Genomic DNA, 16,108 nt, shown 5'->3' with positions numbered 1-16,108 from the left:
CTATGACACTGATATTTGTGTAAACATTTCACAGTTGTGTTCTGTGGGTATCACAGAGTAGGCTGATACCCAATTTCATGGACTCAAGTTCCATAGTTAAGGCTGTGTTTTGCAGTTTTGCAGTGTTTAGCATTATCTAGTGTTATTGTGGCTAGCTTCACATAGGTACCACAACCCTGTTCGTTTGTTCCTTCCACTTCGTCGACAAGAAACCTACACCTGAAAATCCCTGCCCTGCATTTCGGCTTGGGCCCCTTATAGCCTATACAGTCATTGCTTGAGGCCTGAACACGTTAACATGCACACCAATATCAGAATACTTGAGCAATAATAATGGCCGTTATTATTCGGGATACTGAAGTATTCTTCAGTTGACACATATTAACATCATATCCCGTTTACAATCATCCGAAAAAAGCTTGTATCCTGGTTATGAGAAAGCCGGATAAAATGCCTGGGATATGCTGATCTTAGACAATAGCTAACTGTGGCATTGTCACACCCTGATATGTTTCACCTGTCTTTGTGATTGTCTCCACCCCCCTCCAGGTGTCGCCCATCTTCCCCATTATTCCCAGTGTATTTATACCTGTGTTCTCTGTTTGTCTGTTGCCAGTTCGTTTTGTCGTGTCAAGCCTACCAGCGGGTTTCCCCTGCGCCTGTCGGTATCAAGTTCCTGGTTTCCTGTGTTTGACCATTCTACCTGCCCTGACCCGACCCTGAGCCTGCCTGCCTGCCGTTCTGTACCTTGTCACACCACCCTGGATTACTGACCTCTGCCTGCCCTGACCTTGAGACTGCCTGACGTTCTGTACCTTTTGGACTGACCTCTGCTTGACCTTTCATTTGCCTGCCCCCTGTTTATGTAATAAAGTTTTGTTACTTCAACACTGTCTGCATCTGGATCTTCTCCTGAAATGTGATAGGCATGTAAACATATTATCCTGTTTACTGTTGTTTTTGTGGTCTGTGCAGGCTGTGATGATGTCATCTGATTTTTCAAAGAAATCACTTGAAGTAGGCTACCTGAGCAGTTCAATCCACTATAATGTATTATTCTGATCCTCTGTACTGGACCATATAGCCTGGCTACTTTCACCCCTAATTTAGACAACTTTCTGCTTATAATTTCTGACATTTGGTAGGTCATTTGTTTGTCAGCTATAGTTTGATACATGCAGCTTCTCTTCTGTCGTAACTTGTCCCAGAAGACTAAAAGTATTGCTCACCAGAATGTCTTACATTGATATAATAAATGCATAAGTAATCTATTTAACACTGCTACCTTTTTCTTTTAGGGACCAGGGAGAAAACGCAATAACTCCAAAACAGTGGAAAGATCAGTTATTTGAAAAATGTCCAAATGTCATCAGTTTGCCCGGTTTTAAGGAAATGAAAAGCTGAGAAAACATGAAACACGTTTCTGATAAGGCTTCAGTTCGTCTTGGCTGCATATTTTGTGGTTGAAATACTGTCTGCTTGCATAACAGTGTCAAAGATAACACTTTACACAAGCATTTGCATTTTCTCAAGAGATGCTGAAATAAATCAAGATTTCTCCACTCCTGTTCCCAAGACAAAATTAACATTTATTGTGTCATTCTACTGCAAGGAATGCATTCTGCAAGAGTTATATTATGCTACATGTGAGCAGTTCTAGGACTACAGTTAGTGTCCATATTTCAGTTGCTATTCCATTTAACCCATATGAATTTAAATGAGGAATATTCTGTTTATTCATGGTGCAGGGATACGCGTGAGCGGGATATCAAAGGTGCATGTAAACAGCGTATCCCGAATAAGACAAGCGGGATATGAGCTACTATCCGGAATACTGTGCCCATGTAAACGTGATCGTGAACACCCCAGTGGATCCATAAAGCCCACTAGCGGCTGCCCAGGCTATTTCTAGTGAGAAAAATAAAATAGTAGCCTAGGCTATATGTAGAAAACGGAAGACAACGCTGGAAAGTAACAACGACGAAACAGTTATAGCCTACATTTTGGTAAGTCATTATGTGTGTTATTATAGTTTCAATATGTCAATTAAAGTTGAGTTTGAGTGGTGCCTATATTGTATTTGATTTAAGTAGAAACTAGGGAAGATCAAATGTGTCAAACTAAAGTTGATCGAGAATCGCTGAATAACAGCATTTGGTGAGTCATTTCGGAGTGGACATTTTTGTCATTATTTTTGTTGGTGAGTTTCCAATATTTCATTCTAAATGTATATTGCCACGGTTCCGAAGCACAGGGTATAAGGTACAGAGCGTGCTCTTGAATTGTGAACGAATTCTACAGTAGCCTAACTACTCTACTGTGGCATAGCCTGTTAACGTTATTGGTAAACAATTAATTGTATATGGCTAAACCGGTCACTGTCTCGCTACAATATGTCAAGGTGTCAAATGTTACAATATTCTGATGTAAATGTATCAGATGAAGACTGTGTCATTAAATGTACCTGTTTAAACTGCTAAGTCATTGTTATCTTTTATACAATGGGTGGATCTAATGCTGTTAAAATCGCATTCCAGCCGGTGTCTAGTCCATAAATTACAACCAGCTAAATCTATTAGCGTGGAACCCCGTATTATCGGCATATTCAACAGCATTTAAAAAATATTACCTTCAACAGTGTTAGCTTGTGATCAAGCCATAAATGTTATGTGATTATTGGTGTCGTAAAAATTTTAACGGGTTAGCAATTAGCAGGTTTGACATTTCAGTGGAAATACTATTATTATCAGCTTTTTCATAAGCGGTTTAGCAAAAAAATACGTCCCCCAGTTATTGGTCACCTTACTATTTTGTTCAATTACAAGATATATCCGTTTAATTTTGTTCAAAAAAGAGACACCAACCACGTACCCGAAGTGTTTACTAGATAGTTGGCTAGCCATCCGGTAAAAAAATACCTGACAACTTTTCATTGCGTAGCCTGGCGCGCCCTCCTGTGGACTCTTAAAAAATGGTTCTTCACCAACATATTCAATGTTGTAATCAAATAATGTCTCATCATTTGTTTTACAGATTAATCTTATGTTTTGAGAAAGTAGATAACAGTTGAATACTAAAATATGAGTATTCATCAAATAAAACTTTAATTTCAGTTATGTGCATTGACATAAACAATGAAAACACTGTTGGAGTTTGTGTTGCAGAGGTGCACTTGGAAAGTAAAGGAAGAAATACACAAGATGGGTTCAATAAATATATATATTATACACTGCTCAAAAAAATAAAGGTAACACTAAAATAACACATCCTAGATCTGAATGAATGAAAATCTTATTAAATACTTTTTTTCTTTACATAGTTGAATGTGCTGACAACAAAATCACACAAAAATTATCAATGGAAATCAAATTTATCAACCCATGGAGGTCTGTATTTGGAGTCACCCTCAACATTAAAGTGGAAAACCACACTACAGGCTGATCCAACTTTGATGTAATGTCCTTAAAACAAGTCAAAATGAGGCTCAGTAGTGTGTGTGGCCTCCACGTGCCTGTATGACCTCCCTACAACGCCTGGGCATGCTCCTGATGAGGTGGCGGATGGTCTCCTGAGGGATCTCCTCCCAGACCTGGACTAAAGCATCCGCCAACTCCTGGACAGTCTGTGGTGCAATGTGGCGTTGGTGGATGGAGCGAGACATGATGTCTCAGATGTGCTCAATTGGATTCAGGTCTGGGGAACGGGCGGGCCAGTCCATAGCATCAATGCCTTCCTCTTGCAGGAACTGCTGACACACTCCAGCCACATGAGGTCTAGCATTGTCTTGCATTAGGAGGAACCCAGGGCCAACCGCACCAGCATATGGTCTCACAAGGGGTCTGAGGATCTCATCTCGGTACCTAATGGCAGTCAGGCTACCTCTGGCGAGCACATGGAGGGCTGTGCGGCCCCCCAAAGAAATGCCACCCCACACCATGACTGACCCACCGCCAAACCGGTCATGCTGGAGGATGTTGCAGGCAGCAGAACGTTCTCCACTGCGTCTCCAGACTCTGTCACGTGTTCAGTGTGAACCTGCTTTCATCTGTGAAGAGCACAGGGCGCCAGTGGCGAATTTGCCAATCTTGGTTATCTCTGGCAAATGCCAAACGTCCTGCACGGTGTTGGGCTGTAAGCACAACCCCCACCTATGGATGTCGGGCCCTCATACCACCCTCATGGAGTCTGTTTCTGACCGTTTGAGCAGACACATGCACATTTGTGGCCTGCTTGAGGTCATTTTGCAGGGCTCTGGCAGTCCTCCCCTGCTCCTCCTTGCACAAAGGTGGAGGTAGCAGTCCTGTTGCTGGGTTGTTGCCCTCCTACGGTCTCCTCCACGTCTCCTGATGTACTGGCCTGTCTCCTGGTAGCGCCTCCATGCTCTGGACACTACGCTGACAGACACAGCAAACCTTCTTGCCACAGCTCGCATTGATGTGCCATCCTGGACGAGCTGCACTACCTGAGCCACTTGTGTGGGTTGTAGACTCCGTCTCATGCTACCACTAGAGTTTATTTTATTTTATTTTTTATTTCACCTTTATTTAACCAGGTAAGCCAGTTGAGAACAAGTTCTCATTTACAACTGCGACCTGGCCAAGATAAAGCAAAGCAGTGCGATAAAAACAACACAGAGTTACATATGGGGTAAAAAACATAAAGTCAAAAATACAACAGAAAATATATATACAGTGTGTGCAAATGTAGCAAGTTATGGAGGAAAGGCAATAAATAGGCTATAGTGCAAAATAATTACAATAGTATTAACACTGGAATGCTAGATGTGCAAGAGATTATGTGCAAATAGAGATACTGGGGTGCAAAAGAGCAAAATAAATAACAATATAGGGATGAGGTAGTTGGGTGGGCTAATTTCAGATGGGCTGTGTACAGGTGCAGTGATCGGTAAGGTGCTCTGACAACTGATGCTTAAAGTTAGTGAGGGAGATAAGAGTCACCAGCTTCAGAGATTTTTGCAATTCGTTCCAGTCATTGGCAGCAGAGAACTGGAAGGAATGGCGGCCAAAGGAGGTGTTGGCTTTGGGAATGACCAGTGAGATATACCTGCTGGAGCGCAGACTACGGGTGGGTGCTGCTATGGTGACCAATGAGCTAAGATAAGGCGGGGATTTGCCTAGCAGTGATTTATAGATAGCCTGGAGCCAGTGGGTTTGACGACGAACATGTAGTGAGGACCAGCCAACAAGAGCGTACAGGTCACAGTGGTGGGTAGCGTATGGGGCTTTGGAGACAAAACGGATGGCACTGTGATAGACTACATCCAATTTGCTGAGTAGAGTGTTGGAGGCTATTTTGTAAATGACATCGCCGAAGTCAAGGATCGGTAGGATAGTCAGTTTTACGAGGGCATGTTTGGCAGCATGAGTGAAGGAGGCTTTGTTGCGAAATAGGAAGCCGATTCTAGATTTAACTTTGGATTGGAGATTCTTTATGTGAGTCTGGAAGGAGAGTTTACAGTCTAACCAGACACCTAGGTATTTGTAGTTGTCCACATACTCTAGGTCAGACCCGTCAAGAGTGGTGATTCTAGTCGGGTGGGCGGGTGCCAGCAGCGTTCGATTGAAAAGCATGCATTTAGTTTTACTAGTGTTTAAGAGCAGTTGGAGGCTACTGAAGGAGTGTTGTATGGCATTGAAGCTCGTTTGGAGGTTTGTTAACACCGTGTCCAATGAAGGGCCAGATGTATACAAAATGGTGTCGTCTGCGTAGAGGTGGATCTGAGAGTCACCAGCAGCAAGAGCGACATCATTGATATACAGAGTGAAAGCACCGCCAGCATTCAAAAGGGACCAAAACATCAGCCAGGAAGCATAGGAACTGAGAAGTGGTCTGTGGTCACCACCTGCAAAACCAGTCCTTTATTGGGGGTGTCTTGCTAATTGCCTATAATTTCCACCTGTTGTCTATTCCATTTGCACAACAGCATGTGAAATGTATTGTCAATCAGTGTTGCTTCCTAAGTGGACAGTTTGATTTCACAGAAGTGTGATTGACTTGGAGTTACATTGTGTTGTTTAAGTGTTCCCTTTATTTTTTTGAGCAGTGTATTTTAAACATTTATTTTTTTGTACAAATAAATAATTTAATATGAAAATTATTTAATAATGAAACAATTAAATCTTGACCTCCATCCCTATATTGTCACAAAAATCACAATAAAAATCCAGCAACACCGCTACCTCTTGATCCCACTGCACACACCTGCAGTGGAATCAGTGCGGGCAGAAGTCACAGCACACCCATGGCACCTCGGATCTACACTCCTGAGAGGAGCTTGCAGGCGGATCACGCTCCCCGCAGCGAGCACAGCAGGTGGTGTCTTCTTTTATAAAAAATAAAATAATAATACAAATTGATTAATATGGTTTTGCAAAATGTAGAAGTTCTTCAACAACAATAGTAATTGATACAACTGAGAGAGAGAGAAAAACAGATGATGAAGTACCTGAGAGTGGTGCCATTGGTGGCGTGACAGATGTGACCGGTGGAGCTTTTCTCTTCCTTTTCTGTGCTGCAGTTTGAGAAAAAGTAGTGTTAGTCAGAGCATGTGTCTTGAAAACCCTTTTCAACTTTTTTACATCAATACCTCTGGAGGAAGCTGCAGAGGTTTTGGAGGAGGTGGAGATGACTTGAGGACTGGTGCTATGTACTGTAGATATGTAAAGATATATATATATATTTTTTTTACATTGCTGTTTTATAAAACAGATAACAAACAGTCATTTTTTCGTAATTTAACATGTGTTTACCTGTGGAGGTGGCGGTATTCAAATTGCAGGGGGCAGGGACACCAGACGAGGCTGCTATGGTGGTGTGACCAGGGGAGACGGAGGAGGCAGTTGGTCCAGAGGAGGCCGTGTTGGTGGTGACAGACAGGGGGGGTGGTGTGCATCGTGGTGGACAAAACCGCTGACGATGGCTTGGAGGAGCTGGTGTTTGTAATGGTGGGGTTGAGGGGCCGATGATGGTGTGGTCGGGAGAGTAGGCACATGGCCTTCTTCTGCAGCTGTGGACTCTGGCGGCTCCTACAGGTGTTGCACACTGGGAGGCACTGGCAGTGGTGATGTGGCTGTCAGGAGTGGTTCCAGCAGGGGGTCCTGCAGAGGCGATGGCGTCAATGGTCTCATCCATGGCAGCCTCTCCTGTGCCCTCTGTGTTCTGAGGGCTGCCCGACGCTCTTTCTCCTCTGCCTCTGCCCTCTCCTTCTCACCCCTCTCCTGCCACTGGCTACGTGTATTCCTCCCCGGTGAGGCATGTGGCGACCACATGGAGTCTTCTGTATCGGTCCAGCCGATACTTCAGGACAGTAAGGATGTGCCCCAGGTCCTTCGCTATCAGCCCCCCCTCTATTAGGGGGTGCTCTTCTAGAGCTAGGCCTGGGATTGGAGCAGGGGCTGGGACTGGAGCAGGGGCTGAGGGTCCTCCTGTGGTCGCTGGGGAGGAAGTGCTGATGGACGGCACAGTGCTGCTGGTTCCAGGAGAGGCGGTGGTGGGACCCGGTAGGGACCGAGAAGGCATTAAACAGGACCCTTCAATGGCTGAAGGGTCAAAAGGGAAGAGGCCACACTTCTTAAACCCTTCCACCACATAGCGCATGTCCTTGCATCGCTGGTACGGGTAGTGGAATACTCTGGTAAATTCTGATTTGTTTACCATGTAGGAGTGGTCAAATTGGCTAAGGTCTCCAGCTACCTTGGAGAACTCAGCTTTTAAAGGGCCAAAGTATGCCACATCCAGTGGCTGCAGGACATGGGTGCAGTGTGGTGGAAGACAAAGAAGTATAACACCTTCCCTTAGTGCCGCCGCGAGCACCTCCGGGTCCATGTGGCTCTTGTGCCCATCGAAGAGGAGAAGGAGAGGGCGCTCTTTGACTGCATGCTTAATGAAGTGCTGAAACCACTTCCTGAACAGGTCCCCGTCAATGTAGCCACTGCTAGCCAAGGCTTGGGGGGGGGCTCCCAGTGTGTAGTGGCCACCGGGGAAACACTTGGGGTAGATGATAAACGGGGGGACGTCCTCCCCAGCTGCGTTGAAGCAGGCCAGCACTGTGATGTGCTCCTTGGTCCCCGGAGCCTGCTGGTACACGTGTTTTGGACCCCGGGGAGCCAGCACTTTGTGCCTGCTCTGGTCGCTACGAAACCCAGACTCATCGCAGTTATAGATTTGTCTGGGTTTCTCCCTTAACCCACTCTCCTCCAAGTGCTTCTCATAAGAAGTGAAGAAGGTGTCCATCGTCGGACGTGTGGCACACTCAGCTCTCCCCCTGTCCAGGGTGTCCGGCCTCCTCATGCTCAGGTTCTTGTGCCTCCTCCTGAACATTTCCCACCACCTCTTCCCCAGTGGTGGGATTGTTTCCCCTGGGTGCCGAAACCTACAATAGAATAGAATATATAATTGTCCATCCAGGATGAAAATGTTTGTTTTAAATAATATAATAATAATAATAAATAATAATTTGTTTTGATTCACACGGGGGGCCAGTATGAAAAATGTATGCACTCACTAACTGTAAGTCGCTCTGGATAAGAGCGTCTGCTAAATGACTAAAATGAGACAGACAGGTAGGCAGCTTTTCTCAGCCAGTCGAAATCATGAATCAGCATCATTTTTATGGATATATTGGAAGAACTATCAATAGAAAACAGGTCAAATGAAACGGTGCAGCTAGTTTGAAGTCTTTCCAGCTTCAGTTTGAAGTGATTGTGTTAGCTGTGTTGTTGCCAGGTGAAGTCGCACATCATTAGCTCATTGTTATGGATGAATCCAAATATATGTATTATATGATTTTTATGCATTTATTTATTCATGTTTATTGTAATCAGTTCTATTGGTGTTATTTTCACTCCATATTTGTATATACGCTGAGTGTACAAAACATGAAGAACACCTGCTCTTTCCATGACAAAGACTGACATGGTGAAAGTTATGATCCCTTATTGATGTCACTTGTTAAATCCCCTTCAATCAGTATAGAAGAAGGGGATGAGACAGGTTAAAGAAAGATTTATACAATTGAGACTTGGATTGTGTATGGGCGGGTGCAACTCAATAGTATGAAGATGTTCTTAATGTTTTGTACACAGTGTAATTTGTTCGTTCTGAGAGTACTTTATTGACTCTTGTAGGGAGTATTTCATGATCTTACATTTCCTCCATACCAGAAAATTGTTTTAAGTTTTCATTACCCTTTCACCTCTGTCGTCATAGCCTACAGATAATGGGCGGCCAGGTATCTGTAGACAATGTTCATGTCGTGGTGGTTGGCGGGGGTTTCGGTGGCACCGCCGCCGCACAACAGCTCAAATCCAGGGGGATACCATTTACCCTCATTGACCTCCGTGACGCTTTTCATCACAATGTGGCTGCCCTCCGTGCCTCTGTTCAGAGTGGTGAGAACCCTTTACCCATTGGAAATGGATTACATCACTAAAAAAACACTGATATAACAATTCTGACTTAAAGAACCTTTGACAATTTGAGTTACTTTCTCACAGGCTTTGCCCAGCAGACCTTCATCCCATATTTTGAGACATTTGGAGAGAGTTTCCTTCAGGGGCGAGTCATGCGGGTGGAACCAGTGTCACAGACTGTTGTGTTGGATGGAGGAAAGGTACAGTAGGCTATATGAGCATGCTGGGGTATATTATGTAATGTTTCTTTCTCTAGTCAGTTCAGATCTAGCTGCTGAAGATCAACTCAGCTTTGTATTCTTGGTGTACTCTCCTTACATAGGCCTATCCAGTGGTGTGCTGTCCAAAGCAGACGGCTTCTGACAGGCTGGAGAGGTGACAGTTAGTTCCTCTAATTTGATTGTGTCATTGATGTCTTACACCACAGGAAGTTCATTACTCACACCTTATACTGTGCACTGGCACAGACGGCCCTTTCCCGGGGAAGTACAACACTGTGGCCTCCTATCAGACAGCCATCCAGAAGTATGAGGACATTGTGAAGGAGGTACATTTTCATGGGAGTGCATTCCCAGGGCTGGTTCGTTGGAACAGACTTTATGTTCATGTTTGATCTACACTGAAAAAATATATAAACGCAACATGCAACAATTTCAAAGATTTTACTGAGTTAGTTCATATAAGGAAATCAGTCAATTGAAATAAATTCATTAGGCCCTAATCATAGGATTTCACATGACTAGGAATAGAGATATGTGGTCCTCTGTAGCTCAATTGGTAGAGCATGGCGCTTGTAACGCCAGGGTAGTGGGTTCGATCCCCGGGACCACCCATACGTAAAAATGTATGCACACATGACTGTAAGTCGCTTTGGATAAAAGCGTCTGCTAAATGGCATATTATTATTATTATTATATGCATCTGTTGGTCACAGATACCTTAAAAAAAAGGTAGGGGTGTGGATCAGAAAACCAGTCAGTATCTGGTGTGACCACCATTTGCCTCATGCAGTGCAACACATCTACTTCCCATAGAGTTGGTCAGGGTGTTGATTGTGGCCTGTGGAATGTTGTCCCACTCCTCTTCAATGGCTCTGCGAAGAGAACTGGAACATGCTGTCGTACACGTCGATCCAGAGCATCCCAAACATGCTCAATGGGTGACATGTCTGGTGAGTATGCAGGCCATGGAAGAACTGGGACATTTTCAGCTTCCAGGAATTGTGTACAGATCCTTACATTATCATGCTGAAACATGAGGTGATGGCGGTGGATGAAGGGCACGACAATGGGCCTCAGGATCTCGTCACGGTATTTCTGTGCATTCAAATTGCCATCGATTAAAATGCAATTGTGTTCATTGTCTGTCGCTTATGCCTGCCCATACCATAACCCCACCGCCACCATGGGGCACTTCACAACGTTGACATCAGCAAACCACTCACTCACACAACGCCATACACGCTGTCTGTCATCTGCCCGGTACAGTTGAAACCGGGATTTATCCTTGAAGAGCACACTTCTCCTGCATGCCAGTGAACATCGAAGGTGAGCAATTGCCGACTGAAGTCGGTTACGACTCCGAACTGCAGTCAGGTCAAAACCCTGGTGAGGCCAACAAGCACGCAGATGAGCTTCCCTGAGACTTCACAAGCCCTGAATTCATTAGATTATTGCTGACTGTTTGAAATGCAGTGTATTTGACCTTTTAATTGTACAACAATGCTTATATAAAATATGAAGGTTTTCGATGTTTATCATGAATCGCCCATAAATTAGAAAAAAAATCTAGATATGATTTTTAGGCAATATCGCCCAGCCCTCGTTGGAGGCGGCTTATGGTAGAGAATTGAACATTCAATTCTTTGGCAACAGCTTTGGTGGACATTACTGCAGTCAGCATGCCAACTGCATGCTCCATCAAACTTTGAGACATCTGTGGCATTGTGCTGTGTGACAAAACTGCACATTTTTAAAGTGGCTTTTTATTGTCCACAGCACAAGGTGCACCTGTTTAATGATCATGCTGTTTAATCAGCTTCTTGATATGCCACACCTGTCAGGTGGATGGATTATCTTGGCAAAGGAGAAATGCTCACTAACGAGGATGTAAACAAATTTGTGCACAACATTTGAGAGAAATAAGCGTTTTGTGTTTATGGAACATTTCTGGAATCTTTTATTTCAGCTCATGAAACATGGGACCAACACTTTACATGTTGCGTTTATATTTTAGTTCAGTGTATTTGTAATACATTTGACAATTTTTGTACCCATGTTCATGTGTTTTTATGAAAATATTAGTAAATGACAGGTGTTTATGATTTCTCCCTGCTGTTGGTCAGGTCCAGGCTGCAGATTCGGTTCTTGTGGTAGGCGGTGGATCCACTGGTGTAGAGATGGCTGCAGAGATCAAAACAGAATATCCAGACAAGAAGGTAATAAAATCCCACATCCCTTTGTTATTCACGCCTCTTGGAGACTTGCGGTTGGAGCACATCTATTGGAACTTGCCCTCCATTCTCCAACACCCCCATGTTTCCAGGTGATCCTGATCCATTCCCATGTTGGCCTAGCAGACCCAGAGCTGCTGCCCAGTGTCAGACAACAGGCCAAGGAGGTGCTGCTGGAGAAAGGGGTGGAGCTGCTACTGGGTAAGAGGTGATGTCTGGCTGAGGAAATGTTAGTCAGGGTGACAAAGCATCACCAGTCAGAGTGAAAATGCAGATTGATTATGTCATGCATGCTCAGCAGACAGAGAATGTCCAATAGAGCTCATGTGTGTGCAGAGGGTGATTGCCTCCCTTCCTCATGATTGGATATGGAATCTGTTGTGACTGGCACAAACGGTAAATACATAGTCTTTGATAATCTGTTTCATGCTAAACACATTTATTATAATCTCAGTGCAATTCACCTGCTGTTATGTAATTTAACTTATATCTTTCACACTGTGGCCTCACCTTTCCATCTGACTCTAGGGCAGAAAGTTTCTAACCTGTCTGAACTGGAGCTCAATGTGACCCACAAGAACATGGTTATCATGACAGACAAGGATACAGAGATCACTGCAGACCTCATCATCTGCTGCACAGGGATGAAGATCAACTCTAATGCCTATAGCGCCACCCTGAGTGAGTTGTCTTTCTTGTCCAATAGGTGGAAGCATTGTGCCATCTGAGTCCAAGGCAGCCAGAAATTCAAGAAGTACTGCTCAAAGCGCTGTTGATAAAACTACTACTGGAGAGTTCAAAATTTATGTTAAACAGTTTTGCTGGATATATAAAAAAATTAAATGAATCACAGTAATGCCTGTGAAAGCTAGCTGGTTAGAGAAACCTCATACACTACCAGTCAAAAGTTTGGACACACCTAATCATTCAAGGGTTTTTCTTTATTTTTACTATTTTTTACATTGTATAATAATAGTGAAGACATCAAAACTATGAAATGACACTTTTGGAATCATGTAGTAACCAAAAAAAGTGTTAAACAAATCAAAAATATTTTATATTTGAGATTCTTCAAATAGCTACCCTTTGCCTTGATGACAGCTTTGCACACTCTTGGCATTCTCTCAACCAGCTTCATGAGGTAGTCACCTGGAATGCATTTCAAATATCAGGTGTGCCTCCTTAAAAGGGGGTGCAACTTAATATTAGGAAGGTGTTCTTAATGTTTTGTACACTTAGTGTATAGACTACTGTACATTGCGTAGTATGCCTTACCTGTATTGTACTATCTACATGTATTTACTGAAGTTTCGCTGTTTATATTTCAGATGGATGTCTAGCAGAGAATGGGTCCCTGAAAGTGAATGAGCACCTGCAGGTGGAGGGCTATGACAATGTGTATGCTGTTGGGGATTGTGCTAATGTCAACGAGCCTAAGATGGCGTATCATGCAGGTCTCCACGCTGGGGTTGCTGTTACCAACATCACCAACAGTCTGATGGGGAAACCCCTGGAATCTTATCACCCAGGTAATTTATACTCTGTCTCCTCTTCCCAGTCTCCAATCTCCTGTAAACCCTACTTCCATCAATGTTATTGTTTTGACCTTGATCTCTGACTATACTAATATCTCACCAATCAATCTGCAGTTAAAACAGTTTTTCCTTAGTATTGTTTTTGACCATGCTGTCAGTGTCTGTTCTCGGATTTGCCTCTGGTTCCTGTCTGATCCAACCAGATGATTGGGGGTACATCACTGTACAGAACATTATATCATGGTAAATGTCCACATGTTTTCCTGACAGGGAGTGTGACCATGTTGTTAGCCATGGGCCATAATGATGGAGTGGGCCAGTTCAATGGGCTGAGGCTTCCCCGTTGCCTTGTAACCCAGGGCAAGAGCAAGAACCTACTGCTGTGGAAAAGCTGGAAGGAGATGGGTCAGAAAGCTCCTTAACGTGCCATACAGAACATTCTGGAGCAAAGACATGAGTCTGCCGGCACAGCCTTGACAGAGTGTCTTACTCAGGTGACAGCTTGCAGAACATGACAACTTGATATTAGACCATATATTCGTAAAATATTTATACGCAAGGTGATGCAAACTTTGTACAATGTCAATTTTTGCCAATGAATGTTAATGTATGTCTTGATTTAAAAGACATCTTAATTGTATGGTTAAATATATTTCTGTAATTTGCTACAATTTAAAGAGCGACTGAGCTGAACTCACCGATTCCGCATGTTTTTCTGCTGCTCATTAAAAAAAACTCGATTTGAGTCTTGGGGGTGTGGTTCGATGTGGGTGTATTATGTTTGCTTTATCGTACCCTGGCAGTTACTGTTTGTCCCTCTTGAGTGACTATAGCAACAACGTAGCAACTACCACTTCCTCAAAAACCGTCAGAAAGATGAATTAGGAAATCTGTAATTAATTCACATTTTTGCAGTAGAGATCTTAGTTGCGCAATTTTACATCTAGCTAAGGTGTTTGGTGCAGTATTTCTCAAGTAATAAAATGTGAATAAAAAACTAGTCGGTGCACTGCAGACAGTATCGAGTCAGCTGCTGCTGACTTCACTCAGGACTGGTTTCTGAGAACATGTCTACAACATCATCATCAGCAAGCTGTCAGACTATCGTAAATAATGCATAAGCTGCTACACGTTGTTTCAGTGCCCAAAATCACTAGCTAGCTAAGTTCCGTCTCTGTGTTTTTCAATGAAGCTAGCTAGTAGAAGCTAGCAGGCACATTTAGCAGGCAGGCCATGTTAGTTAAATCAGCTTAGCAAGTCACTGGTGAGTGGTGACGTGTATGTTTGGGTGCCGCTTTCTTTTTACAACTTTCTCACAATCTATTACCAGAGTGTGTGTCTGTCAGGCAGTGTTTCATAGCGAATCAAAAGAGAACCATCACGCTCTCCCAGAAGCTTGGCTGGTGCGTAAAACCCGCAAATTCAGACAAACAAAGAGGTGTAATGGGTTCGCACTCAAACATGTGGCATTATGTGACATATTTTTAGTGCGAACCCATTACACCTCTTTTGAGTGTTTCATAGCAACTCATGTTACAAAACAGGTCACGGCGGGACACAAGTTGCCCGTGAATGGGTACTTGAAATTTTGAATGTTGACAATCAATCAAATTAATTTTTTATACATTTGATTTATAAAGCCATTTTTACATCAGCAGATACAGAAACCCAGCTTAAAACCCCAAACAGCAAGCAATGCAGATGTAGAAGCATGGTGGCTAGGAATAACTCCCTAGAAAGGGAGGAACTTAGGAAGAAACCTAGAGAGGAAGCAGGCTCTGAGGGGTGGCCAGTCCTCTTCTGGCTGTGCCGGGTGGAGATAAGAGTACATGGCCATTTAAGGCCAGATTGTGAGCTAAGATAAGGCGGGGATTTGCCTAGCAGTGATTTATAGATGGCCTGGAGCCAGTGGGTTTGGCGACGAATATGTAGTGAGGACCAGCCAACAAGAGCGTACAGGTCACAGTGGTGGGTAGTATATGGGGCTTTGGTGACAAAACGGATGGCACTGTGATAGACTACATCCAATTTGCTGAGTAGAGTGTTGGAGGCTATTTTGTAAATGACATCGCCGAAGTCAAGGATCGGTAGGATAGTCAGTTTTACGAGGGCATGTTTGGCAGCATGAGTGAAGGAGGCTTTGTTGCGAAATAGGAAGCCGATTCTAGATGTAACTTTGGATTGGAGATGCTTAATGTGAGTCTGGAAGGAGAGTTTACAGTCTAACCAGACACCTAGGTATTAGGGGGGCATGGGCAAGTTGCAGTGGAGGGTGCAGAGCTGGGGGCCGGGGTAGTGGTAGCCAGGTGGAAAGCATGGCCAGCCGTAGATCCAAGATGGCGGAGTAGTGCAGTTGTGTTTTTATCGTATGTCTGTAAATAGCCTGTAAATACCCTATTTTTCGTACATATTTCCCTATCAGACTTTTCATCCTTCTACAAGATATACTTTCCTGCAACCCGCCTCACTCAATGTGGAACGGATTCTATTATTGATTTACCTTTATCTAGAATCTAGAATCTCCAGTTGAAACTAGCTAGCCAGCTAACTAGCTACTTGCTATTAGCCACAGCTAGCGGTGTTTCACCCAGAACATTGGATTTTTTCTGCGGGATTAATTTTAATCACTGGACATTGATCACCGGATATTCGGCCAGTCTGCACAGCGCGTTATCGACCCAGAACATATC

At 43.7% G+C, this 16,108-nt stretch overlaps 1 protein-coding gene across 3 annotated transcripts; it reads left to right on the top strand.

The window, feature by feature from the left end:
* The first annotated feature begins 1,913 nt into the window (after positions 1 to 1,913).
* LOC311114771 (ferroptosis suppressor protein 1-like) lies at positions 1,914 to 14,163 on the top strand. 3 transcript variants are annotated; one of them, XM_084190006.1, is made up of 9 exons: positions 1,914 to 2,006; positions 9,229 to 9,410; positions 9,516 to 9,631; positions 9,859 to 9,978; positions 11,776 to 11,868; positions 11,976 to 12,084; positions 12,412 to 12,564; positions 13,212 to 13,412; positions 13,689 to 14,163. In XM_084190006.1, the coding sequence occupies exons 2-9, from the start codon at positions 9,239 to 9,241 to the stop codon at positions 13,838 to 13,840; spliced, it is 1,116 nt and encodes a 371-aa protein (XP_084046132.1). In that variant the 5' UTR covers positions 1,914 to 2,006; positions 9,229 to 9,238; the 3' UTR covers positions 13,841 to 14,163. The 3 variants fall into 3 exon arrangements, with proteins under 3 accessions (XP_084046132.1, XP_084046130.1, XP_084046131.1); XM_084190004.1 differs by having other exon boundaries at positions 1,919 to 2,006; positions 9,859 to 10,011; XM_084190005.1 differs by having other exon boundaries at positions 1,921 to 2,006; positions 9,236 to 9,410; positions 9,859 to 10,011.
* The last annotated feature ends 1,945 nt before the right edge of the window (positions 14,164 to 16,108 follow it).

The sequence above is a fragment of the Coregonus lavaretus genome (genome assembly GCF_964263955.1).
Source record: "Coregonus lavaretus genome assembly, contig: HAP1_SCAFFOLD_2832, whole genome shotgun sequence".
Lineage (NCBI taxonomy): Eukaryota > Metazoa > Chordata > Actinopteri > Salmoniformes > Salmonidae > Coregonus > Coregonus lavaretus.
This window is presented reverse-complemented; position numbering and strand designations above follow the sequence as displayed.